Raw genomic sequence first — 26905 nt, forward strand, 5'->3', positions numbered from 1 at the left:
TGAAGGAAGGTTGTAGCCAGGTGAGGGTTGACCTCTTTGTACTCTTAAGATTCATGTTGGACATCAGGAAGTTTCTTCACAGAAGGGGTGATTAGACAGTGGAATGAGCTGCCCAGGGAGGTGTGTAAGGAAAGACTGGATATGCCCTGGTCTAGTTGACATGATGGTGTTCAGTCAAAGGTTGGACTCAATGATCTCAGAGGTCTTTTCCAACCTAATTGAATCTGCGATACTATGATATATGCATATATATATATATATATGACTACATATATAAATATATATATATATACACACGTATATATGTGTCTATATATAGATGACTACATGTATATATGCATGTGTGTGTGTGTGTGTGTATGTATATATGTATAGGAGCATACACCCCTCCAAAAAATAAATATACCGCCGTGAATGGCCTTATGGAGAAATTCTCATATGCCCACCCACAGTATTCTGTTTCTACCCCTCCTCTCAAAGCTCCCCTCCCGGCCGTCCTCCGCCTCCTCCTCCTCCTCTTCCTCCGTCTGCACCTCAGTCTCCTCCTCCCGCAGCTCCCCCGCCCCGCCCCAGCGCGGCCGGGCAGCCGAACGCCGCGGGGCGTTATGTCCTTGCGCGGCCGCCGTAGCGCCCTCTGGGGCAGGGTGGCGGTCGCCGTAGCGACACGGCCTGGGTTGGGGGTGGCCTCGTTCCGTCCTGGCGGCGGGCGGGGCGCGAGGCGGTGGCGAAGGACAGCTCGGGCCAGCGGGGATGAGCCATGGCCTCCGTGAAGGTGGCCGTGCGAGTGCGGCCAATGAACCGCAGGTGAGTGAGGTGCCGCCCCGGCCTTCTCCGCTCCGGAGCCGGTGTCGCTCACAAGGGGTGTGAGGAACGCCGTGTCCCGGCTCTGCGGGCGGTGACAGCCACTGCGGAGGCGGAGGGGGAGCTCTGCCGGGAATTCAGGGGCTCCCGGCGCTCGGCTGATCCGCTCTGCCCGGCAGGAGCGACTGCGGGGAGCGCTTTTCCTCCCTGGCAAGTTGGGAAGTGGCTCGCCGGTGGAGCGTAGAGGAACGGGGCTTTGCCTGGGAAGTTCACTCTGTCATGGTCTGAAGCATTGCTTGGTGTGGTCCTTCTGTAATGACGGAAAAGTTACTCTGGTGAAGATGGAAAACTTTGAGAGGAAGGACCTGCCAAGGATATATAGCCAGGCTTCTAAAATGTGAAAGAAACCTACTTCATCTGAAAACAGCAGCCTTTTCTACCCGCGTGAGAGTGTTGTCTAGTTCATTTAGAGCTATTAAGGTTACAGGTTATCAGCTTAAGCTCAAAGTATATATATATATATATAAAGCAGACAGTCTGCTGCATTTACTGTATGGACAGGCGTTCATCACCCACTTCCTGAGGTGTGTCTGGGAAATAAACACTGTTTTCTTTAATGAAATATGTGCATAATATGCATGGTAGTTAATGGTCTAATCTAAGAACCATATGTGGAAAACGATCCGATTCTGCTGGCAGTGCTCTTCCTCTTCCCTTGTTCTGAAGAGATGTAGCCAGTTCAAAAGAAAAGTGGTTTAAAGCACAGGCAGCCCATCAGACTCTCACTGTTCCTCTCACTTGATCTGATTCAGGTGTTTAAAACACACGATTTGCTATGTTCTGAAAGTCACTCAGTATCTTGTTTTCAGAGAGGGAAGGACAAACCTTATGAAAATAAAGCTGATGAAGGTAGGAAGGGGAAAATATTGCAGGTTGGTTTTGAATAATTTAGGTGGATGGAGTTGAGTGGTTGGAGGTCAGGGTTGGTGAATAATCTTGTCACACCCTCTTGCTTCCCCCTGCCCTCTCCTCTGGGTCTAACAATATGGTTCTTAAAAATTTTAAAAATTATTCTGTATATATACTCCACTTTTCCTTCAAGAACCTCTGACAATAGGTAGCATAGGTCTTTAGGGTAATAAGACTTCTTATGTGCAATGTTTTGGTAGCACTGAGAAGTTTTGCAGGAGGACTGTACCTGTGATCTACTAAGAGACAAAAGAGAGACAGAAATGGAAAGCATATGGCAGAAGAGAAGGTTGGTAATTGTCATAGGCAGTGGAAACACAGACCTGTGAGTGGAAGTTTGCAAATGTTGTAAAGAAATATCAGACCAGGACTTTGGAGCTGGTGTCTCTACTGCATGTGGGAGGATAACTTGGATGGGGCTGGATCCAAGCATACCTAGAAAATGATGAAAATTGTTTGTGATACAATGGAAGAGGGCAAACCTAAGAGCAGGGCAGACAGAGGCATGGTGTGGTCCAAGGGGCAAGCCGAAAAAATGGTCTTTGTCACAGCTATGTGGCAACAAGCAGGCTTACTCTGAAAACTGTTGTCTGACCATGCAAACTGTGAAGAGCCTACCAGCTGATGTTGCTAAAACCTTGGAGTTTATGGGATGATGTTAGATGTTTATGAAACACTATAAGGAAGCTAGATTTAGTGTCATGGAATGTTGCTTTTAAGTATTGATTTTTTTCAGAGGCACAGTCGGTGTTTGGTGTGGGACCTAGCACTGGGGTCACTGGTGTTCCTCTCTGTCAGTCACTGCTGGACTCATGCTGTGTTTTGTAAAACTGAGATCCTAAGCCTGAGAGGAAAGGCCTGGTGAACCGTAAGCCAGGAGCAATACCCATATTTTTCTTAGTGGTTTCTCAGAATTCTTAGGGTTGGAAGTGATCCCTGGAGATCATCTAGTCCAGCCCCCCTGCCAAGGCAGGAGCACCTTGGCAAGTGTTCCCTTGCACATGTCTTCTCTCAGCTGTGGTCCCTTTGCCTTTTTTGGGTCCCTGGAGAATTTTACAGAGGAAAGGGCTTTCTGCCTGTTCAAAGGAACTCTGCAACCAGCTGTTCATTCTCCAGCACTTAATTTCAAAATCCTTAACATGATACTGTATGGAGTTAAATTTAATTTAGTTAAATTTGCTTTGGTTTGTTTGAAGTTTAATAATATAATGCAGCTTATTTCGTGAGTCATTTTTAATTAGAGAGGACACAGTTGATGAATGGTTATAGGAAGACTCCTGCATCACAGCAATTGCACCATGTGGTGTCATAGCACTACTAATTGTGTAAGTCACAAACATGGATTTTGGAATGAAACATGATGGGGAGAGGGTTGTTAAGGATTACTTACTATTCTATTGCTTAGATAACAAACTTTAGGTTTTTTTTTTTCTTCTGTGATTTATTTTTAGTCTTCTTGTTCTCTGACTTGACCTGTAAAGAATGTGTTCATTTCAGTGGTGGCGTTAAAGTCCTTAACTGCTCTTCTTGGAGTTAAGATCCCAAGTTGCGTTACACAGATGTTACACTGAAATCTTTTGACTCTATCTCTGCATAATGTAATAAAAGTATGTGTAATGGCTTTACAGTTACTGCTTTGAAAACAGTCGTAGCATGAGCTTAAAAAGTTCAGTTACTTGGTGAATCTCCATCTGTCATTTGGTTTCCCTCATTCAACACTGAATTGCCATGACGGCCTTTCAGTCTGTGCTTACAGCTGTAAGTTTCTGTGAAGGCAGCAAAAAACCTGCCAGCTGGCAGAAGCCTTGGTTTTTGTCATCGGATAGAAACCTGCCGGGAGGTGAGCCTGGGTGTTTGATGTATTTTGCTTTGGCAAGGCAATGGCTTTGGACACCATGATTTCTAAGGGTCATTTTCCAGCCGTTACTAGAAGCATTCATAAAATGGGATTGTAGAGAAGTGTAATCAGATTAGAGGCACTATTTGCTCACACACTGAACAGATGACTTTGGGTGACTAGTTACTAGTCGCTGTCTTCTGCATAGTGTGATATCTGGGAAGCTGTTAAGCCTTGCCTAATTCTGGCTCTCTATTTTGTATTATGCACTGCATCTGCACAGTTCAAATAAATGCACTGCTTTATGTTCACCTATTCAGAGTCTTTAAAGAAGCAAGAGGGAGTAGTCTTTTCTTGCTTCCGTTTTGTGTCACGTTTCTTCTTTATGTAAACTAGAATTCAATTAGCGTTCCAGGAAGCCACTTCTGTAATTTTGTCAGTGTCTTGGTTAGAGACAATTTAAAGGAGAACACACTGGAACGAGTTATCTCCTTTAGGATTCCAATAATCCCTTTCCACCAATAAGAAATGAATAGAAATAGAGGAAAGTTAAAAAACACCGATCGTTTATTAACAAACAGGATGCCAAGAGGTAGGGAAAAAAAGTAAATAACTGCTAGAAACCAAACTGCTAGACCTCACCACCCCACTGGAACGAAGAGACAATATGGCGTCAGGAAGGCAGGAGCTTCATGGCGCAGTTCCAGCAGCAGACGGAGGCCCGATGGCTCGTCCCTCCTTCCTACGGCAAGGCAGAGGATAGTGGGCACGGCAGGCGAGGCAGCTGGGCTCGGGGCATTCGGTGTCTTTTTTCTTCCCGGCTGGACGCGGTTAATGGCAGCTTGGGCTGGAGTCTCTCCGCTCCACTTAGGGCGTGATGCCTCCGGGTCTAGGACAGGAAACCGCGGAATTCGCCCTCAAGGCAGCCCAAACATCGCCACTGCAACTTTTCCAAGCCGAGGGAAAAAAAAAAAAAAAAGGAAAGAAAAAAACCTTTGCCTGAGCGAAAACACCACGCCACGCAAAGCCGCGATAAGAACCTGGGCGGGCAGTTTTTAACAAACGCCTGCTCCAAAAGCCAACTTCCTGCCCCGCTCCCCCCACCCCGATTCCCGGCTGCAGGGTCATAAAGACACAGTAACATTTTTTGGGCCCAGATGAGTACGGGATACAGTATTATTCTGAATCACCCCAAGACAGTTAAATAAAACCATCTAAAATATGCCAAATAAGAAAAAATGTTTTGATACTTACTAGAGAAAATATCAACTTGATTCTTCCAAATACTGTTACTAATTCTTGTGGCTCTCAATTTCTTACACCTGATAGCTCTGTTCTGATTGGCTTTTAATTAATGAAGTAATACAGGGACGCAAGCTTTTTCAGATTTTTAACCCTTTTTGTCTGTCTCTTGTATTTGCATAAACGAAATATTTATTTAACTGTCTGAACAAACTAAATGAGGGTCATGTGCTATCTTTACCTGAAAAGATGCAGCTGACATCAGAACACGGGTTTGCACGGCAGTAAGTTCTTCCCTGTGCTTATCCAGTGCTCTCAGCGTTTTTAGATGTTTATTTCAATGAGTTGCCTAGACTTTTTCTTGGCTCTCTTCTTACTGCCAATATAATGAAATAGAAATTCTAATTTGATTTCGTGTTTAATGATCAGGTTTTTTTCTCCTGCACGTACACACTCGGATTTGCTCTCCAAACAGAAGTGACCAATGGGGGTTGCAGAAGTACCTTACAGACATTGTAGTGCTCTAAGTGGTTATGCAGCCATTCACAATTATGGCATGAAGATTAAAAACTTTTCTTTTTGATAGTGGGGAGACAGAGAAAATATGTTCTGTTGCCTAGAGACATCTTTTGTGTGATTCTGGGATTTGTTTGGATTAAGATCTGATACTTTAATCCACAAATACAGTCTGTGTGATTATTCATTAGATGTAAGGTTGGCCCTCTAGGATAACTTCATGGTTATGCCTGTAAGTCTAAGCAACTTCTCTACATGCAGAGCTGGAGGCAGAGTACTTTGGGAAATTTAGGACCAATATCTTATCTTTAAAAATAACTGCTTGTACAATCCAGGCTGTAGGTATCAATAGCAGAATTTTCAACGGCTCAAATTAATAGTGCAGTGCAAAGGACAGAGATATAAAGGAAGCTGTTTTGTTTTACCGGGATCTTGTGACTGCAGTGTTTTTGTACCAGGAAAAAGAGATAAACAAGTAAACAGTGAAGAGCCAGCTGAATTTCCATTCTAAATGTTTATGTCAGGAAAATCCACAAATGCCAGAGGTTTATGTCCAAAAAGGAGACCGAGGAGTGTTGCAGCGGGGATTTCTGCAACATGTATAGACACCGAGGCCCATGGAAAGAAATAGGGAGCAATTCTTGATAGATGTTTCAGAGATCTTTATTTTCCAGCCACATGGCTAGGGGACTGCCGAAGAACTGAGCAACCACGGGACAACCAGGGTCCTCCCCTGGTAGGGGAACACAAAACAACCAATGGGGAACGGGATTGTCCAGGGAGTAGGGAGACCCCGCCTCTACCCCAGGGTCCCCTCCCCCCGGACCCCACGGAGGAGGAACCCCAACAGAGTCCTTCAACTTTATTCGAATAAAGGGAGAGCGTCCACTGGACACACGGCCGTGGGCTTTTCTCTCTCTAGGTTTCGGAGGGCACAGCCTCCCGTTTATCCTAAACTCCTGGCTGCATGTTGCCCTCTTCCTTTCTCCATTGGCTGAGGTTCTAGGAAGGTACAGCCTTCCCGAACCACGTACCCCATATCCATCCTTGAACCTACTGTTTTACCCCAAAGTTCAGAAGTGCAGGCTTGTGCAAACCGATGTCTATTTCAGGAGACACACTGTCTGGGCCCGGTAAGGAACCTGCTGCCCAAAGTCAGTACAGGCATTAAGACCTTTTTCAAAGACGTTAACACCCATCAAATTGTTTGTAAAGACATTGGCACACATCTTTCCTCTAATTTACAAGTGATTTAGGTAGGAACTTACTGGGAGTATGAAATTTATAATTAAATACCCATCCTTTTTGGAACTGAGAAGCAAAAAACATGCATGGAAAATTCATTATAAAATTGTCAGTGCAGGGAAGAGGAAATGAATTGGTGTCATGATAAATTACAGTGTTCAAAGTACCAGTTACTGTATATTTTTCATTTTCAGGTTCCTGTGTATGTTTTTAATTTTCATAAGATTATAAAGAGAGAGTGTTTTGGCAAAATGTATATAACGTCAGTGTATCACAGGTACAGTGAGGAAGGATGGAGTGATTAGAAGGAAGGACACTCAGAGCTAAATATTGTATCTATCTCTGAAGTACATGGTGAAATTTTTACTGCATCTGTTTCCAAACACTGATTTCTGTTTGTTGCTCTTTAGAGGTGTCCAGAGTGATCTCAGAAACAGATTTTAAATGTGGCCAAGTGTTGCAATACTCTCACTGTCTGAACTACTCTACCAATGAGGATAAACCATTTATCAGCAAGCTGAGTTTGCTATTTCCTATGGTAACTGTTTGAACTTCCATTTTAATAATGGTGCTTGTGATTTGATTTATAATCATGTACAATTTCTCTACTATAAAAAGAAGTTGAAAGATCCTTAAGCATAAGGTGAGGCTCTGGTGTGCCTAGGGTGAATGTACATCTGTCTTGCTGCTGCCTGTTTATGTGGTTGAGTTTGAATCCAATAAAAATCTACTTTGATACTGATTTGGCAAGATGAACTAACTGTTCTGAATGTGGCTTTTTCACCTTGCCACATTTTGTGTTCAGAACCTTGAACATATTTAATAATCTCTGGCAGATTTTTCCTTTTTTTCAAAGTAGGATACGTTTCTCTCCCTGAAAGTAAGCTATGCATATATGTATATATACGTTTCTTCATCAGCGTGCTGCTTCTGTTGTTAGCACTGGATCAGTGCATAATGGTGTAAACTGATCCAAGTTTCTGGATCATATAAACTTGATACTAAGAGCACTTGAAGTCTGAAAGAAAAAGTGTTCTTAGTTTTGTAAGATACATCAAGAAATGTTTTTACTTTCTATCTCTCACCTCTTCAAAAGGAACGAACTGTAGGAAGAGTTTTATTCTACAGTATGGTCGTGAATCTTCTCAGGATAGGTCGTCTACTACAGGGAGGAGCAGAGGAGTGAACATCAGCATGACAAAGTCTATGTCATCTCTCCTTAATAATCGCTACCTAGTACTTGTTCAGTTGTGGGTTACAAAGTAGGGAATCTGATCCGTGTTTTACCCTAGGTGAAATGACATGATTTTTGTGTGTCCATGTGTTCAAGATGTAAAACTTGAGAGAAAAAAGAGGTGGGTAGGACATGGAGATGTACCTGTTCTGGGGGGACTTTTGGTCCCTGGTTTTGGTGGTACTTGATGTCAGACGTGGTGAGAATGTGTTCTTTGAGAACTGGTCTCAACAATAAATGATGACATAAACATTTGTGATTAGGTAAAAATGCCCTCAAGGATTACATCAGTCTCAGAGATGGTAGTTTATGGCTGTTGTTGTTGCTGTCTGTAGCTCTGGAATGAAGACGCCATTGAGATAGCAGTGTTTGCTGGGAATCAGAGGTGCTGTATATTGTGAGGCTCCTTTAAATGGTATCTATACAGATCATATATTTGAGAAAGGGATGTAGTAAGCTGGGTTATAAGGCTGTAGGCAGACCATTAAAAATGAGGAAAGGCTGGAGAATCTGCTGTTGAAGCAAATGAAGTAGAAGCAACAGCTTGCTCACAGCAGAGCATTGACTCGAAGGACTATTAAAAAAAAAAAAAAAAAAAAAAGCCTAGTGGCCTTACAGAAAAGTCTTGGTTGTCAGAGATAAGAATAAGAGCTGTCAGAAATCTTATAATCAATATATTTTAAGGTTTTTTTTGGTTTAAGAGTAGTAAGTGGTAGATAAATAGTTCAGGTCTGTTTATGTAGGAATGGAAGAAGCAGTCGGGAGGTGAGGGGAAAAACACCAAAGTTATTTTACTCAGGAATTTAAGGAGAACATTGCAAGTGTAAAGCAGAACAGTTGCTCTTCTGAAGAGCTTAAGCTGGAGGTGATCTAACCATGTGTTTGGTAAGGGGTGGTAAAACACAGTACTGGACAGCTGGGTTAAGGAGCAGGGTCTGAGGAGAGTGTCCTTTGCTAAAATAAGTTCAAGTCAAGTAGAGAAGCCATCAGCAAGGCTCAGAGTTGACTGGGAATTTGGATGCCACAGGTCAGGATATTCTAGAGAAACTTGTTGGACTCTCCTTAGGCTTTTTCACAATAGCAAATATCAGCAGTGCTCAAGGAAGCTGAAACTTAGGGGTTAGGGAAACTTAGAGAGCTGAAATGTAAGGACTTAGCACTAGAGAATTCCAGCACTCTCTGGTGTTTGTTTCTCACCTGTGCTAAAGTACGTGGTCTTTGAATGTTAGTGACTTGTTTTCCTCTTCTTTCTATGCCTTTTCTCTTGGTGGTTAAGCTTTTCTGCTTAGAAGCAATGGATTTGAACTTAGGAGTGTGCTGCACTCTCAGTATAATCCCTGTTTGCAAATACATTGCAGAGCCAAACACTGAAGCTGTGGTTGGTGCTTCCCCCAGCAAGCTCATGTGTTAATATCTCATAAAATCCTGTTTCTGGAACCTCATTATCTGAATTACGTTGGAAAAGATCTCAAAAATGATGGGAGTCCTTGATTCAAAGAATATCACGCTGCATGTGTACTCTATATGTTATGACTACCAGAACAGATTAGGACATGCAAATCTAGACATATTTTCAGGGCTTAAATGTTGAAAGAGAAATTAAATACTTAGTTATGGCTCCTTCTTAATATCTCTGGAGTAATGGAATGAAGCTAATAATGGATCAGCTTAAACAGTATCTAAGGAATTACTGCTGGTGAGGTAGTGCAGGTTGAGGAAGTATCTCCTGAGGGGAATGAAAGCTCAGGCAGTTGGGTAGAGCTAATACCTTTTAAGAAAGTCATTAGAGGAAATCTTGCTTGAATGGGAAAGTGAGACTAGACCTGGTTGACTGTTAAGTAGCTCCTGTGCTTGCCATTCTATCTCCGACCTCCTCTTCAGTGGGTTTTGCACAGCTTTATACACGTAAGTGAGAATAAATGGGGTATGCAGTCTTTAAAATGGGATCTTGCTCTTTTCATGTATCAAAGAAGATGGATCAGGAGGAAGAGTCCCAAGTGCAGAGCTTTATCCTTGTGTTGGTGAGCAGCAAAACCGCAGCAGACTTGTCTGCTGCAGAAGAAGCTCCAATGAGTTTCGGCCAAGTACTGGATTCCCACTAACTGAAGAGTTAATAGCTGGGAGTGACAGTTAATTTTCCATAAACCATCAGAAGTTGGGAAGCCCACTTACAGCCTCTGCTTACATGTGCTTATTTTTCTGTCCTCTTTAGTGCTTTAATGCAAATACTTCTAAAGTTTTTCAAGTGTGTGGATTTGTCACAATCACTACCTTGTTTCATCTGTCCCCCTCCAGAGTGCTGAAGAACAAAAGACCTTCCAGTGCCAGCAAGGCTGGAGCACAGTAGCAGCGTGGACATGTGTGGGGCAGTGTATTTAGACTGGCCTCATTTACAGTTTGCAATCCCCAAAACTTTCTGGTCTTAAGCATTTTGAACTTAAAAGCCTAGTTTTGGAATAGTGTTTTCCAAGTCCTTTATTTTAGTATTATTGAACACGTTGCCAGACTACCTATGCATGTTACATCACTGAAATGATGAACAATAAAATGCTTTTAACTCATGCATTTTGTTGAGAATTCCCTGAGACCAGAAGAAAAAAAGGGTGAATAAGGCTCTCTGAATTGTAGCTTTCCTGATGAAATGAAGCGAGAGAAAGGTGAGTCTGTTTGTTTTCCAGGCTTAGTTTATTTGAAATTATGACTAGTTATGAAATAAATGGGATTAGTACTCAGCTCTTCTAACCTAACAGAGCTCTTGGACTTGGAGATTCTTAGAAATCTGAGTGTCTGAAAGGCAGGTATTGTTGGTGGGAACAGCTGACTGAATTGAAGAGCGAAGTCCTCTATTTTGCAGTAACTGTGAGTACAAAGCCGGGGTTATTTACTGAGAGAGGGTTTTTCAGAGTTATTTAACAGAAAGAGTGCATAGATGGCACTCTGGATACAAAAATGCTACTAGCAAGGATTTTCTTGCAGTTTTCTAAGTCCGTGAGAGACTTTTTCTCTCTCACAGAAAATAGTAGCAGAGTTCTATAAACAATGAAACACCTGCAACCTTGAAAAGTCTTGTTTATAGTACAGTAGAAAAATATTTTGACAATGGATGTTTTAGGATTCTAGCCAATCACCCCCAAGGGGTGGCTGATCCTTGTCCAATTAAACTATGAAGAAAAGTCTATAAAAGAGTTTGTAAAATAATTAAATAAATCAATCTTGCTGCATGATTTCTGCCTGCTGGATCTTCTCTCCTCCTCCCCACGGCTGCGGGACAGTATTATATTATATTATATTTACGGTATTAATAGCACTCATCATCTTAATTGCTGATGGGGTGAAGTTCTTACTGTTGAAGAGTCAAACACTTCAAATGTTAGTTTTACAAAGACTCTTCTCCAGAGAGTTTATGTTGTAAATACAAAGCAATACTGAGATGCAGAAACCTGGAGTACACCCATAATTTTTCTGTATTCTTATACATTGGAAAGATATTTGTACTCACATAGCTGAATTCATTTGTTGTTCAGTCCAGATTGTTTCTGTGTGTCTCAGTAAAGGAAAAAAAATGACAGTAGAAAAGCCTTATGGATTACTTGAGGGGCTAAAAGAGCCATGAAGTCAGGCACAATCCTGCCCCACCTCCCCCTCCCCCCCCCTCCGAATTTCTAATTTGAGGACTTCCTACCCCAAAAGACAAGGGCACTGCAGGGAAACAGTGAATCTTTGAATCATGTTTTACTGTACACAAGAGGTTAAGACAATACTGTCTTTGACTTGGGATAGCAGGGATAAAAGAACAAATTGGAAGAAACAAGATACTAAAACCAAAGTATCCAGGAGTCCTAGATAAACTTCACAGTAGTATAATAGTTACAACAGAATTCCAGAATGTCATTCGTATCAACGGTTGTGTTTGAGGTTATATTTTATGTTGCTTCTGCCAAAGATGGCCATTTGCATCATTTTCTTAAAGGCTGCTATCAGAAACGTGTAAGAAGAGGATTCACATGTGGCTATCTTAAACTTTAGCTGTGCAGGTCTAGTTCCCGCTGGTAAGACTATTACTGAGCCTGGTCACTATGCAGGCAAAGCAGGAAAGTTACTGTTGAGGTAGTCTTCTAATTGATGATAAAACCTTTTCCCAGTTATTGGGAGATCATTGACCATAGCATGTATAGTTATAATAACTTTAACTTAGCTGTTGCTGATGGTTTGCATATGTCGCCACTCACCAGTTGTGGTCTGAGTTCTTGGGAGGTGGAGCTACCAGGTCAAGTACATGATTTATTATAGTGACCAGTCTGTATGTGTTACTACGAGTGTGCATAGTTTTCCCAAAAACGCTGGATATCCTTTGACAGAAAGCAGCACAAGGACACCTATATGTTCAATTTTTAGGAGCCTTACTGCAGTATATTAAACTGCTAGCTTTCAGTGCTGTTGGTAAAATTTATTCTTATGGCTAAAAGCGTTTAATCTAGGCTGTCCTTCATACAAGAACCAATATGTGTGTACTAGTATAGACTTAGAGATTATTTCTGTTTCATGACATATACAAGATTTCCCCTGTGTCTGCATTCTGTGTCACTGGATTTATTGTTCTGGTTTCAGCTGCACAGTGGAGAAAGCCCTGGGACTAGCAGAACTCTCTCTTTTAATTATTTTCAAAATTTTCCAAATTTTTTTTTTAAACCAGTAGTAGGGAATGGAGGTATCATCATAAATCTGCACTAGCAAATTGTGAAGATTCTGTTCATCACAGAAAACCCTATGCCCATAAAAAATGTGCTTTATGACAAAATTCTCTTTTAAAGTACCAAATAGGTGCAGAGTTTCTGTTTCTTACTGAGACAAATGCAATCTGATCTATAGAAAGCTGTTTCTTTTCATTTCAGTCTCCAGGAGTTTTTTCTTCTGTTTTCTTGTCTGGCTGAAACTGAGGTGAAACTCAAGAGCTGGCACAGTTCATGTCAGCTAGCCTGGACTCATCGAGGGATTTTGAATCTGTTGGCTGCTGTCAGCTAGCTTTGACAGCGTAGTAGAGGTCTTGAAGATAAAGAAGATGTGCTATCAAAGAAAATGGACAGCTGTCAAGGAGCCTGCAGAGCTCTCCTGAACAAGGGGGAGGCTGCTACCCTTACCAGCTGTCACTGGATGCCACGAGATGATGACGATCAGGATGATGATGATCACGAGATCAGGATTCGGAGAGATTCATTCACCTTTTTCTCTGCTGGTTTCAGGGAGCTCAGAATATGCTGCTATTGCCCTGCTGTGGATACAATTGTGATTTTCATACGGTGTAATCATGTAGTACCAGTGGCCCAAACGACAGTGGATTTCCAACGTAGTGTCACTAGGTCATATTGCTTGATTTGTTCTGGTTTTAGGTCTCAGCCAGCATTACATTGAAACTACTTGTTATTGATGTTTATGGAAAAAAATAGCCCAAAGAGTGATGAAGATATTTTATTTACAGACTACCAGTTTTTAACTGTGTCTGGATATTGAATTGTGTTTTTAAAAAGTGTACTTTCTACAAAATGATTTGATAAACACTGACGAAGTTAAAAAAACCTGCCAAACCAAACAAATCTCTGATAGGAAAGAGAAATTGTGTGATCCTTAAAATTGCAACAACTTTGCTTTTCCTGTAGTTACAGAAAGTGATGAAGAATTTCTTGTGTAGAAGGGTTTTTGCTTGGTTTTTAAAAGTATACAGTTGAATTCATGTTCCTTTCTTGAGTTACCTCTGACAAAGGAAAGCCCTCTTGGTCTGTGTAATTTGATGGGACATCAGGGCAAATGCACAGTTACTATGTAATCAAGGTACCAGACAATTAAAGGTTCTTTCTGTGCCACACTTTGTGCTTGTTTTTCAGTTAAATTTACCTTGAATTCTTCCGGTTATTAAGCAACTCCCACGCTTTCACTTTGTGATCCCAGAAACACACCTTGAAGAAGAAGAGTGATAAAGCAGGAAATAACTAACATTGTGCCTGAAAGGCAAACATAAGAAGTAGAAGGAACTTTGCTGAAGTTATTGAGCGTGAGTTGCTTTATGAACTTTCAGACTGTTTTTGAGTAGTTGAAAAACAGAATTGCACATCTGCTCTTCAGTATAATCCTCTTCCAACAGATTTTCCATTAAATTTCTACAGTCAAGTGTATTTCCAAGAGTATATGTTACAGACCACCTATTTCAACACAGCTGCTCTGCAGGCAGTTCAGATAGTGGCTGTGTCCTTGGCTGTGCAGCCTTGGAGGTTTGCTGAAGTGATGTTTTTAAACATTTTTGGGGAAAACTGTAATTTCTGTCCTGTCCTTGTAGGTTTTTCCCTACCAACCCATGGATAAAATGCATCTCATTCTTTCTGTTCTCTTCTGAGGCGTTTGACAGGTAATCACAATCATTCCCATAAAGGAAATCATAATCTCATGAATTTTTAGTGGGTTAAGCTATAATAAATACTCTAATGTCTGAATAGTACAGAATGGATTAATAAAAAACCCACTGTTTAAATAACTTTCCATTGAAGGACCTTAAAGGAAGGAATTTAAAGATGAACTTGGAAAAAGACAAAACAGATTTTGCAGGTTAATAATAAAGCTTTTTATGAAGCTTCCTTTGTTGATTTATATTTGAGGTCACAGTACTTTTTCATGCTCTTCTCCCTTCTGTGGGAGGATCTTCAGAAAGTTTTGGGGTGGGTAAGAGACCTAATGAACAGGGGTCATTGGAAGTTGCCTTGAAATCTGGAGATACTGCTAATATTTGACAGTCTGTAGTATGGTTTTGACTAGATGCCCATGGAGATGCAAAAACTACTCTGGTCTTTGCCCTCAAAATAAGCAGGGAATATAAGGGAGGGAGAGAAAGAACCTTGACACAGCTCTCTGTTGGAGCTTCTTCCATGAGCTGCCATGTTTTGATACAGCTTCTAAATCATCTTCAGTTTAGGGCAGTTTTTCACAGTCCATGTTCCCCTTGTGAGGAAATTATTAAAACTTGGCCCAAGTAACGCATTGTTGGGGTTTTAAGAGATCTAGTTTTTTTTTTTCTCTGTTAAAGAAATTTCCCCCCATTCTGTTACTAAGATACAAATCGCTGGGTGCTTAAGAGAAGACAAAAGACCTCGCTACGCTACTCTTTTGTTTCACCTGGGTGTGGGGTCAGTTCGCTCTCGGCTTCTCGGGGGAGAGGAGCCTGGTTCTTTTTGGCCGTTTTTCTTTCTGCGGAGAAAGATCCCAGGACCCCTAGCCCACCTTCCCTGCCCCGCTGGAGGCCGGGCTGTGGCCGCCCTGCCCCGCTGCTGATTCGAGCCTTCACTGCGTTGTAGCCGTGTTCTCCCTGCCTGCCTAGACCTCGGGGGGCTCCCCGCTTGGATACATCGTGTCTGCCACCCGGGATTTGTGCTCATCCCTGCCGCTCCAGCCTGCCGTTCCAGCCTGCTGTTCCAGCCTGCTGTTCCCGAAGGTCCAGCCGGCCACCGGGGCCAGCTGTCTGGGGTGTGTGAAGCCTTTGTTCCATCCCTCCCGGGATCCCAGGGCACCAGTGCCGTGTGCTCCCCGAGCTCGCTCCGGAGCGCCCCCTGCAGCCGCGGGGAAACCATCGCACCTGCCCTGCTCACTGGGAGCCACCATCGCCCCTGCCGGCTGCGAGCGGAACTGCACCCGAGGGGAAAGGGCCTGACAGCCGAGAAGGCTGGGACTGGGTTTGTGATGGTTTGCTGTTACTGCCATAGTTATGTTGTTTGTTTAACTGGTTATATATATAATAGTAAAGAACTGTTATTCCTATTTCCCATATCTTTGCCGAAAAGCCCTTGATTTCAAAATCATAACTCGGAGGGAAAGGGGTTACATCTGCCATTCCAAGGCAGGCTTCTGCCTTCCTTAGCAGACACCTGTCTTTCAAACCAAGACACCCATCTAGCAAGTCAATTACAGGAGAAGGATACCAGTTCTTTTAAGGATATCTGGTACTAACATTGACATAGTTTTATATTAAAGTGTCAGTATTATCTGAAGTAGTTTTTCTGATCTCCCCCTCATCCCCCCAGTTCATCTTTCCTTCTTGCAGTTAGTTGCTGGATGACTAGCTGAATTGAGCAATAGTAGAGGGGTAATTACAGCACTGAGCTGATGTATTTCCTGGTGTCTGTGCCAAGAAACTTGCCTGCATGATCACTTTGTCATTTGGTTAGGGGCCATGGGATCACGGGTTATAAGTTTCCTTCCCTTGTGATCCTGGAACTCCATGTGCTGTATGAAAGAGCATTGAGAACAGTCTGGAGGCCCTCCCTAAGCGCTGCTGTGTGAGCAGATTTGGCTCAGGGGGGAAGCAGGATTTCTTAAATCATCAAAGCATTAATTGTGAACCAGTTTTGGCAGCCAATCCCTTTATATTGCTTTGTGATGGAGGCTGGAATTTGCAGGGGCAGAATCTTTGGTTAATGGCTGAAGCTCATCTCTGGATGAGGTAGGGTAAATAGTTCCTGTGGATGCTGGTAATGCTGCTGGATGCTGGAGGGTTATCCTCACCCTGAAGGTTACCCAGCACTGCAGTACAGCTGTTTACAGGCTGAACTTTTAACTAAGGTGGAACTTGCAATCAAAACTTTTTGAAAGTGACTTGGCCCTGCTGAACTGCATTAAATGAGTGCCTGGAAATAACTGGCATCATGCAAGCAATTGTTTTTATGGGATGCTCTCAAACTCTGTATGTGTATGTCGTGGTTTGACGCAGCTAAGCGTCAAGCACACAAAATCTGTTATTTTCATGAGGGGAAAATAAAATACTGAGGAAAACCAGAGAGCTGCGGGGCAAAACAGGTTCAAATTTAAACAGTTGCTGTACAAAGAAAAACAAGTTTATTACTAACAGAATTAAAAGTAAAAAGAAATAACAAGAAATTAAAGCAAACCTCCCCTCTCTTCCAGCACTTCCCTCCTTTTACCCAACTCGCACAAAGGGTAACAGAACATGGAATTCTAGTCAGTGTTGCAGTTCGTGCAAAATTCTCTTTCTTATGCTTAAGGAAAAAAGGGGTTTTTTTTGCTTCACATGGTTCCCAAACTGCCACCAGAAAGAAACATTCTGCTGTGGTGTAAAACATTTCCATGAAAAATCTCACAGTTCCTTCACACTGCCAAACATGGGCCATCACACGGGGTTATTAATCTTTTTAAGGATGAGTTATTTTGTCCTGAACACAAAGGCTGTCTTCGCTACAAGTCTCTAAAAGCCTCTCACTGCTTCTATATAGCCTGGTATAGGCACTCTTCACAATCTTCACGGGTCACACGTGAATTCTCCATCCCCCCATGTACTTCAAATGGATTAAAGAGACAAATAGTTTGTGGTATTACAGTTTCTTACCACGGCATGCAAGAAGTTTTTTTATGCTACATCCGAAAAACACGGCACCGCTCTCTTTTCTCCCGTTGCCATTTTCAGCTTCGTCTCACATGACTCACTTTCTCTTCCTCTCTGACTCTGAAGCTGCCATGTTGAAGAGTGTTCTTGTTCAGGTGGAGGAAGCCTCGCTCCCTTTGTGCTGCTGGCTGCATGGTGTCCTCTTCAGTTCAGCGCGAAGTGTGCTGGCTGCAAGAAGGAGGCTCTGCCAGCTCCCGCTGGCTCTGCGTGGAGAGGAGAGGGACCCGCCGGTCCCAGGAAGCCACGCTGGATGGGTTTAGCTGTGTGGCAGTCCATGGCTGGTTTTAGCTGCCTGTGGCTCTGTGATAGTTCCCCCTGCGCAGCGACTCAGGGTCCGTGCCGTGGCATTGGGAAAAGGCGCAGGGGCCCCGGCCCGACGGAGCCCGGAGGCTCCGAGGCCCGCTCGCCTTCTGGCAGGTGAGCTGGAACGAAAGGTAATTCCTGCCTTTCCGCGCGGTTTAAATATGTAAATTGTGAGAAGTGTCATTAGTCTAAAAGACTGTCCATGAACTCCGGTTCAACCCACTACAGTGTACAATAAATTATGCTCGGCTGTCTCATATTAAAATGAAGCTTGGGTATTTGATTCCTGTTAATTTTTTTTCCACTTCTCTCAGGTTGGCTAATTTATTCTGATCCTATATTCCTAATTTAGGTTGTCCTCTCACTAGCTCTTCTCCTTGAAGAATGCAAAATTCTATTTATGAATTGTATTATTGGCTAGTGCTTTCCAAGGCCTTTTAAAAAAACCTTTGATATCCTCATTCTTTATTAATATTTACTAATATTTTCAGTAGTATCACAAAATTAATTACTTTAAGCTTTTCAGAGTTTTGTGTAGTTCATATATGGGTGTTAGACTTTAAACATTGTGTACCACCATTCCATTATTGAGTAGCTTTAGCAGAGTGATATGGAGAGCTGGCTAGGTTTGGAAAGAAAGCACTAGGATACTCGATTATTTCCCTTTGAACACCTTAAGCATGAAGAAATAGAGATAAAAAAAGCAATAATTCTGGCCTAGGGTCCTTCCTGCCTGGGGTCCTTACAGACTTCCTAGAGGAAGCAAGTTACAGTTTATATTTGAAACAAATTTTTATAGTAGGATTGACCATTTACTTGGGCCAAATTACTTATTACACCTTTGCTGAGCAAATAGCTACAGACAGGTAGAGGCTGTGGAAGAAGGTGGATGACTGGGAGCCATCCACAGGCTGCGCTACTGCGATGCCAAAATCTATTTCCTACAAAAAAATACCATTAGACATTTTTCTCCATTTCTCTGTATATTGTCTTTAGCTGTATTTTGGTGTTTCAGTATCTTAAGTCTAGATCTAGTAATCATAAGGCATGCCTCAAATTTTTCTATGGTAGATCTAAATTCAGCTGTATAATTAATGCTGTAATTATTGCAATTATCTCCTTTATTAGCTTAGAAAATGTGTTGATTGTCAACCTAATGTGTTGATATTTAATTAAGCGCTTTTATTTGCCTAATCTTTATTCATTAATGTAGATTTTAAAATGGGTTTTGCTTTGCTTCACTATTTCTGCTGGAAAACTGAGTATGAACAGAGAGTAGCTGGAGGAACACAGAGTTGGGTGATCTAGTGTACCATGAAGAAGAAAAACATTAAAATCCTGAAATTGGTTGTCCTGTTATTGGGAAGAAGTTTCTCTTTTGCATTTTGTGCTGATGCAAGTGAATATCCAGTAGTTGCTGAGATATTGTGTGATACGGTGGAGCAGTACTTTATTGCTTTAAAGCCCTTTGCTTTGCTCTGCACTGGTCAGGCATGCCAGTTTGTCAGGTGACTTAGCAGATGATTTTGGGGCAGGCGTGTCAACATTTGAGGAGTGAGGTTTTGTGTGCTGCTCATCTTTCCCTTCTGGCTCTATTTTCTATGTGCATGTTTTCATTAGCACAGGAAGTGTTATACTCAAGGTTGTCATTGAGGAGCAGCCTGTAATGCTCTTATGACTAACAGTCGCAAAATTGCATCTCTGGCAAGCAGGTTGTTACATGCTGGGTTTAGACACCAAGCTTACAATTTTTTATGGTCTGTTTGAAAATAGTCAAAAACAACTGTGAAATAAATGTGAGTGCATGAAAACACTTCTTTGGAACTAGATTTTTTCCTTCCTGGCATGCTTGTGCTTTGGGAAGCCACAAACTTATGTAATTCTCTGTTGTAGTACAGTCTCTCTCCTTTACTGCTATGATGCATCACAACTCAAAACATGTTTGGTACCTTATTTCTGAGAGAGTTTTAAAATGCTAGGTTTTCGTGGTTTAAACATTCAGTCCCTGTCACCTAGACTATATGGGTAAGTAAGAACTGCTGCTGCTGGAATGTTGGTGAGAAGCTGGGACTTGTAGCGTTCTGTTTTGCCCTTCCTTAGAACCACATATTTGACTTTAACTGGGCTTTGGATCAGAGTACTTCCAATAAAGAACAAACCACTTAATTGACTTGCAGAGTTAAATTTCTGAAGCAGGTTTCCTCAAGCTTCTGCTCTGTTTCTAGATGAAGGGATTTGTAGGCAAGTCCAAGTACTTCAAATATATGCCATAGAAGTAAATAAACATTGTGTACAAGAATTAAAAAAGAAAATAAAAATTAATTAATCTGATAATTGACTGTGGCAGGCTGATGGGTGGAAATATGACTGTGGATAAGTGTGATATATTTCATTTAACATACTCAAATTTGGTTTTGTTTTTTTTTTTTTTCAGGGAGAAAGATCTTAATGCAAAGTTTATTATTTCAATGGAAAAAAATAAAACAACGATCACAAACTTAAAGGTGAGTAAACACAATTTAAAAAAGGAAGTCGTAACTCAACAGCTGCAAAAATATGACTGGACAAAACTGGTGCTTGCTGCACTGTGGTCAACAGCCCTTAGTTGTTAAAATACAGTGTTAAAGTAATGCTTTGGGGAAACAGGTTACACTGTTAACGTGCTACACTGTGGTTTTCTGAAGACTACTCTATGGGCTCGATCTCATCATTTCTTCAAAGGTTTATCACTCAGGTTATTACTTAGCTGGGAGATGAAAGCCAACAATAGCATAGAGGTATGTTTCTGATAGCTGTTAAATCTTTGCTTCATCTATAGAATTCCCATGAAAATGAACCAAACCCAAAGAAACCATCACTTGCTATAACCTTTTGATAGTATATTTTAACATTTCTCTCAGCAAGAGAAACCATGTGCAGCAAATTGGCTTTTGCAAGATAATTTCTCATGACTAATATATGAAAAGGAGTTTCAGTGTGTAGTTTCTTCAGATTCATTTGGAGCATGGTGAATATTGCTGAAGTACAGTGCCAGCTGTCATGTCTCGAACATGATGATTACCTTAAACAGCAGGTATGTCACACTTTTTAAACTATGACTTCACGTTGAAGTGCTGTTCACAGTGCAAACGTCTCTCTGGCTCCTGTAAATTATATGTGTAGGATAATCCCTGATTATAATAACGTCATATGTGGACCCATTTAACTGGGCCTAAGTATTGTGACAAAAATGTGCTGGGGGTTAGAAGCAGTAAGCTAAAATCCAAATTCCTGCTGTGCTGCTTTATGATGCGATTGTCATTCTTGCTGAAGGGCATACCTCTTCCTAATTTTTTGTCAGTGTTGTTGGAATCATAATCTGACCTGTCATTATACATTTCTAAATGTGTATAGTGTTATGTTAAATTTGCATTCTGATTATTTATTGTCAAATGTTTTTAATTACTTAATCAGGATGTGTTGTACCAATTCTATTTTCTTTTTTTAATAGGTACCAGAGGGTGCTACTGGAGACACAGGACGAGAAAGAACGAAAACATTTACCTATGATTTTTCCTATTTCTCGGCAGACAGTAAAAATCCCAGCTTTGTTTGTCAAGAAATGGTAGGATTAATGAATGTTAATAATTGATCTTTTTCCTTTCCCTTCTCTTTGGCTTGAAAGCATTCCATGAAACTTCTTTCCATTGAAAGTGCTTCTTCTGTATTTAGAAATTTTCTAGTTATGTAAGAGTTTGAATTTGGCTTTGTTTTCTTTTATTTTTTACCTTACCTAACAATGTAAGTGGTATGTTTTCTAATACAGCAGGCTGAATGCCTTCTTTCAAGTTCTTTTGTCTGATTTGTGTTGTAATGTCAAGTTAGAAAACATCTCTGAGCACTGAAATTGGTTTTGAAAAGATGTAGAAAAAAATCACTTTTGAGAAACAGCATAGAACTTTAATTCACTTAGAAACATTCTTATCTGGTTGAAGTGTGGTGTGGATTTTTTTTTTTTTCCCCCCACCTTGGTCCAAAAGCCTTGGTACACATTGAGGAAGATTCTTTTTTCCTCCTCCCGTGAGTATTCAGCTTTCGAAAGGACAAAACAGTTTTTCTTCCTGCATACTCAGAACAGAAAATTAAACTTGGATCTGTAGGCATTATTCAGATGAACAGATAGACCCTGCCTGACCTTGCATTTCATGTGGACATTGAACTTTTCAGTTCTTTCCCATTCCATAATTAATTTATGAAGTGAAGCTCAAATGAGTTGTGATTGCTATCTTCTCTTTTGGTTTTGATGCTGTAAGCTTCAAGTAGTTCTTTCCCCTTAAAATAATGCAATGGCTTACTGAATATCCTGTAAGCCTGATGGGTACATACGGTACATAGATTCTTAGTATGTATCCCATCTATTCAGGAACCCTCGAAATCAGGGATGCGATCATGGCTAATCCTAAAAAGCCTCACAATTAAAGCTAGTCATAAGAAACAGTAAGTTGAAGCCATTTTTAAATATTTATGAGAATGACAAGTTTTGCCATCATATGTGTCATGACTATAATCGATGGGGAATTTAGACTTGGAATTTTTGTTTAACCATCAGGGTAAGTGATAGGTCCTCTTAGTTTCTGAATGCTTCTTTTATTTCAGTGAGATGCTAGGGATCAAGTATTTGATCATTTATATTCTTAAACTTTCTGGATTATTATTTCTTGATGATGTTCTTTTAAGTAACACATTTTTTGCTATGTTTTCTGAAATACTAGGAAGTATACATTTTATTTGGCCATCAATGTAGAAATACCCAGATTACTTCGGCACTGTGGCAAATTGAAGTAGTAATGTATTTGAGAGCAATGTATTGAACCCAACATTCTAGTGAATGGTTTTAGGCAGGTGTTTCAGGCCAGATGGCTTTGCTAGAATTTTAGCAAATGCTTTAAATTGAGCATGCAGAGTCAATTATTTATTTATTTTTAACTAAAGCAGCTTTGATCCTGTATTTTTCTGCTCTGATTCTAAATGAAGCTTTTTCTTATGCACCAATTGTGACTTATATTTATGGATATTTAATTCTTGGGTCCTCTAGATGCATGCCTTTAGTACTTCTGGAAAGCTGTGTTAACAAGACCTCATTAGAGGAGCCCCAGGAAGAGATTCATAGAGTTAGTAGGCTCTTGCTTGTTACAGTACAGGTTATTTCCAGAATCCAAATTTGCTGTGAAACAATGAATTCTTGTTAAAACAGCCATTTGCAAATGCATACAGATAGATATCCATGTTGTAGTCTATACTGATGTCCAGGTTCCATGTATAAGTGGTAAGTTTCCCTTTTCAAAGTTTTTCCTTCTGGTGCCATTTTGCCTGCTTCAGAGTGGGTCAGGTAGAGGCAAAATTACTATAACTTGCCCATGTCAGGAGTCTATAGAAAAAAAAAATTAAAATGCCCATATAGTGGTGGCTGCAGCAGCCTTGAGCAATAATTTTTTAAAGCTGTGAGTTTTATGATTGGTAGTGATAGGATAAATCATAAACATGGCTTCAATGTCTGTGTTCAATATTTTGCTGTTACAGTGTGTTCCACAACCCTGGACACCTCCTTCATCTGTACTGGCAGGAATGTGAACTTCTCTTGCTCAGCTACAAAAATATTGTTTTTCAGGTGTTGTTTTATTTACACTGTGCAGCACTTTGAAAACAAAAGGAGTTTTTAAACCATAGGAGTGTAATTCCTAAACTGCAATTCCTTGCTGCACAAGCTATTATTTTGCTTGTGTTAATAATTTCATATTTAATTGGAAGACTTTGTAGTTAAGCTCTTATCAAGTTGCTGCAGAAATTCCAGTTTACTGCACCAATGGCATAGAAGGGCATATTTTTCACATTCGTCTTGCCAGGGAATAAAATTGATCTTGATTGTTGGTGATGTGGTTGCCTAGTGCCCTTTGTTCATGGTCGTTACTTTTTTCCATTTGAAAGGCAGAAAAATAAGAAGTGAAAATCTGTCTGCTACTACATACCTTATTAATATGCCTTGTAGATGCAAAATACACTTTAGTATTCCAAAGTTAGAGTGGATATGGCAATTTGCCATCAAGCTTCTTAGTTTGTATTCCTGACAGAGAAACAAATAGAATTTTGATGTTTACTGCCCTTTTGTGACAAACCAGTGTCCCATCCTGACAGTCTTTTCTTCTAACCTGTGTGTTAAGCCTTTGTGTTCAGACAAAGCTGACTGTACCTTTTCTATACACTACCTCAAATCACATGCAAGACAAACACAATTTTTTAAAAAAGAAAATTACATCAAAAGAGTAGTGCAGAAAGACTTTGTGAGGTAAAAACTTAGACACAGACAAAAAGAGGGGAAAGAATAAAGTTGCTTTGGCTGATCTTTATGTTCTTCTTTTTGAGAATATAACTGATTACAGCACTGTAACTCCATTGCTTGAGGGGAAGATCAAGTGAAGTATTCCAAAGGCACGTTTGAAGATTAGTGATTAAAGAAATTACCCAGCACTCCTTCCAGGGAGAAGCTGTGAGATTATACTGTGCGTGTGCCATTCACTATTAAAAATGGCTTGTATGCCTTGGCAGATTTAAACCATGTAAAGTGCAGACTAGTAGCCAAACTGTGTGAATCATCTATGAGATTTTTGAAAATCATGTCTAGATGGTGAGAAACAGATTAATATTTTAATTGAGAGAAATGCTGCATGAAGTGTTACTGCTTGCCCAGTGACGGGTATGTACTGAAATGGTAATAAAAAGTCTGGCAAATCTGTGAGGGATTTTGGAGGCAGTATTGTAGAGGAAGGTGGTGAAGACATCTGGTGAGAGCTGAATTCATTAGGTGAGAACAGAGGCCCATATTATGAGATGTGTTTGCTAGCCTAAAAAGCATTGTTACATGAAAGCCACTTCGGGGGAAAATACAAAGACTATGGGTCATGTTCTTACACTTGATTAAGGCAAAAAACCAAAACCAACCAAACAAAACCCTCCAAAAAGACAAAGGAAGAAACTGATGGGATCACCAAAATGTTTCCTTTTGAGAGGCGACTGGTTATTTGCAGAATGTGGAGAGTTGGTGAAGATACAAAAAGTGAGTAGATATTAACAATAATGAGAAGTGAATGCAGTAGCTGAGATTCCTGAAAGAAATTGGGGCTTTAGGAAAGAAAGTAGCAGTTTAACATGTCAAGTATTCTGTGACAGAGAAAGAAGTAAAAAATAAACCACTGCAGTGCTGTGAACTAAATATGGTAGTGAGATTTGGTATTTTATTTGAGGTATTAATGTCCTCTACTGTAGTAAATATCACTGTGTTTTGCCATTGTGTTGTGGTATTCTTCAATATTTGCCACGCTGGACTGATGACAATCTTTTTCCGCAAGCTTCTGTTGACTTAAATTTTTTTTTATTTTATTTTTAGGTTTTCAAAAATCTTGGTACGGATGTGCTTAAATCTGCTTTTGAAGGTTATAATGCCTGTGTTTTTGCATATGGACAGACAGGATCTGGGAAGTCCTATACCATGATGGGAAATGCGGTATGTTGTATTTTCGTAGAACCATAGAATACCAGGTTGGAAGGGCCCTCAAGGATCGTCTGGTCCAACCGTAACACATTAGTTTCTTTAGCAGCAGGCTGTGGGAAACCATGTTGAAAGCCTTGGAGAATTCCAGGTAGATAATGTCCACTTCTTGCGCCTCATCAAGTGAGCAGGTGTATTTTTTTGTTGCAATGGATTAAAATTATGCTGTTCCAGGAGCATGTTTTTATGGAATTTTTAATACTGCTTCTGTCTGTATGCTACTAACCCTTCCATGTATCACACCTTCTAGTAGTAATCAGAGGTTTTGGAAGCTGTTTCTTTTATACAAAGATATTTACATTTGGAAGAAGTTTATTTAAGTGACGCTTGGTTATTTTGGACAAAACCCAGTAATTTTTGTTCAGTAACAAAGCCAAAAATTTCAAATATTACCACTGATTTTCTATGCCCAACTTGAGACAGAAAAAAAGGAGATACTGATTTTGAGAAAATGAATGATCAGCTTTTTCTGAAGAGGTGTGCTTTTTAAGCCTCTTTTGAAGAGTCAGAAGACTAAAATGGGTCCTTAGAGAAGGCTGTCAGGTGAGAAGCAGAAATTGGGCATGAGAGTAGTTCATCAAACCCTTATGAGATTATACAGTAAATTTAATTTTAAGGATTATGTCCTATTGAGCACTGCAGGAAGAGGAAGGTGTGATGGGAGGTATCTGGCAGTTGGTGAATAAAGGATGGGAGTGGTTTCTTGCAGTTGCCTCCATGACTGTCCAAGGACAGAGAGAACCCGCTAAACTGTTGGGAGTGGAGCAGTTTAGAAAGGCTGACTGATGAAGCCTGTTTGCCAGGCAGCCTCTGCAGGTTTCATCCTTTTATCCTTGGGAAAGGAAATATATTGTGTCTTCTCCCAGTAGAAATGAAAAGGGGAATATTACCACTTATCACTTCTGAAATGTAGTAAGATTGGGCTCTTTGCACCTCCTCTGGCTTAGGAGAGTAAACTAGCTGTAAATCTTTTTCTTTCAGTTGTCACAAAATAAGGAGCTTTATATTTAACTTAATATCATAAGCAGAATAGACTTTTGTAACCAGAAGAAACATCACGACCTAGATGTGGATTTCTATTTCAGAAATTTGTAAAAGTGACATTTTTATGAGACTCACTGTATATAATGACTGTAATCATCAAAACAGTTTGCAAATGAATAGGTGCTGAAGTTTGTTTGACACTATTCACTAATAAAGGTCTAATCTTCTTGGCATGATACATAAATACTTTAATCTGGCTTTGTATAGAGTGCATATAAAATATACTCAGCTGGCAGGTTAAATGCTTCAAAATTGATGGCCCTGTCAGAGAGACTACAGTGCTTATAAGAAAACTTGAATTGGAAATAAATATTCTTTTTTCCCTACTTCTCTTTAAAAAGCCTGGGTTCTGTTCTCATTTTGTTTTCAATATTTGCTGTTCTTGGCTCTGGAAGGCTTCTTCTGCAATTGTATGTACAGCAACCATTTCAAGAAATATGTGGGCCAGTTAGAATAAGTGTTCAACAGAGATACTGAAATGAGCAGAGATCTGTAAAATATCAGGAAAGTCAGACTTGGGTATGCAGAAAAGGCAAGACTACGGGGGAATAAAATTTTTCTTTCCAAGACCTGAAAGGCTGCTACAGAAAGGACGGGAATAATTTGCTCCTTATGGTCAAGGTAGATGGGCAAAACCCAATACATTTAAATTGCAAGAAGCAGTTTTCTAGTTAGATAGCACAGAAGGAGAATAGG

General features: G+C 40.6%; 1 protein-coding gene and 1 long non-coding RNA gene across 13 annotated transcripts in view; one reads left to right on the top strand and one right to left on the bottom strand.

The window, feature by feature from the left end:
* Positions 1-624: 624 nt before the first annotated feature.
* The window catches only part of KIF16B (kinesin family member 16B), a 161215-nt gene continuing 134934 nt past the window's right edge, over positions 625-26905 (top strand). For 5 of the 12 annotated variants that reach the window (XR_006019827.1, XR_006019828.1, XR_006019830.1 and 2 more), the window contains exons 1-4: positions 626-804; positions 20018-20087; positions 21074-21187; positions 25004-25120. Coding sequence is in view for 8 of the 12 variants with exons in the window: in XM_042049369.1 (XP_041905303.1) it covers positions 758-804; positions 20018-20087; positions 21074-21187; positions 25004-25120 (348 nt within the window). In the remaining 4 variants the exon portion in view is untranslated. Of the gene's footprint in view, positions 805-20017; positions 20088-20574; positions 20657-21073; positions 21188-25003; positions 25121-26905 lie in introns of those variants that run through there. The other 7 variants (XM_042049361.1, XM_042049363.1, XM_042049368.1 and 4 more) reach the window with 6 other exon arrangements.
* On the bottom strand, positions 4152-5049 carry LOC121674774. The gene is made up of 2 exons (XR_006019832.1): positions 4862-5049; positions 4152-4553 (listed from the first exon to the last, which is right to left on the bottom strand). It is a non-coding gene; the product is annotated as an uncharacterized LOC121674774 (long non-coding RNA).

The sequence above is a fragment of the Corvus kubaryi genome, unplaced genomic scaffold (genome assembly GCF_017639235.1).
Source record: "Corvus kubaryi isolate FWS band 111438036 unplaced genomic scaffold, C.kubaryi_AGA036_p1.0 70, whole genome shotgun sequence".
Classification (NCBI taxonomy): domain Eukaryota; kingdom Metazoa; phylum Chordata; class Aves; order Passeriformes; family Corvidae; genus Corvus; species Corvus kubaryi.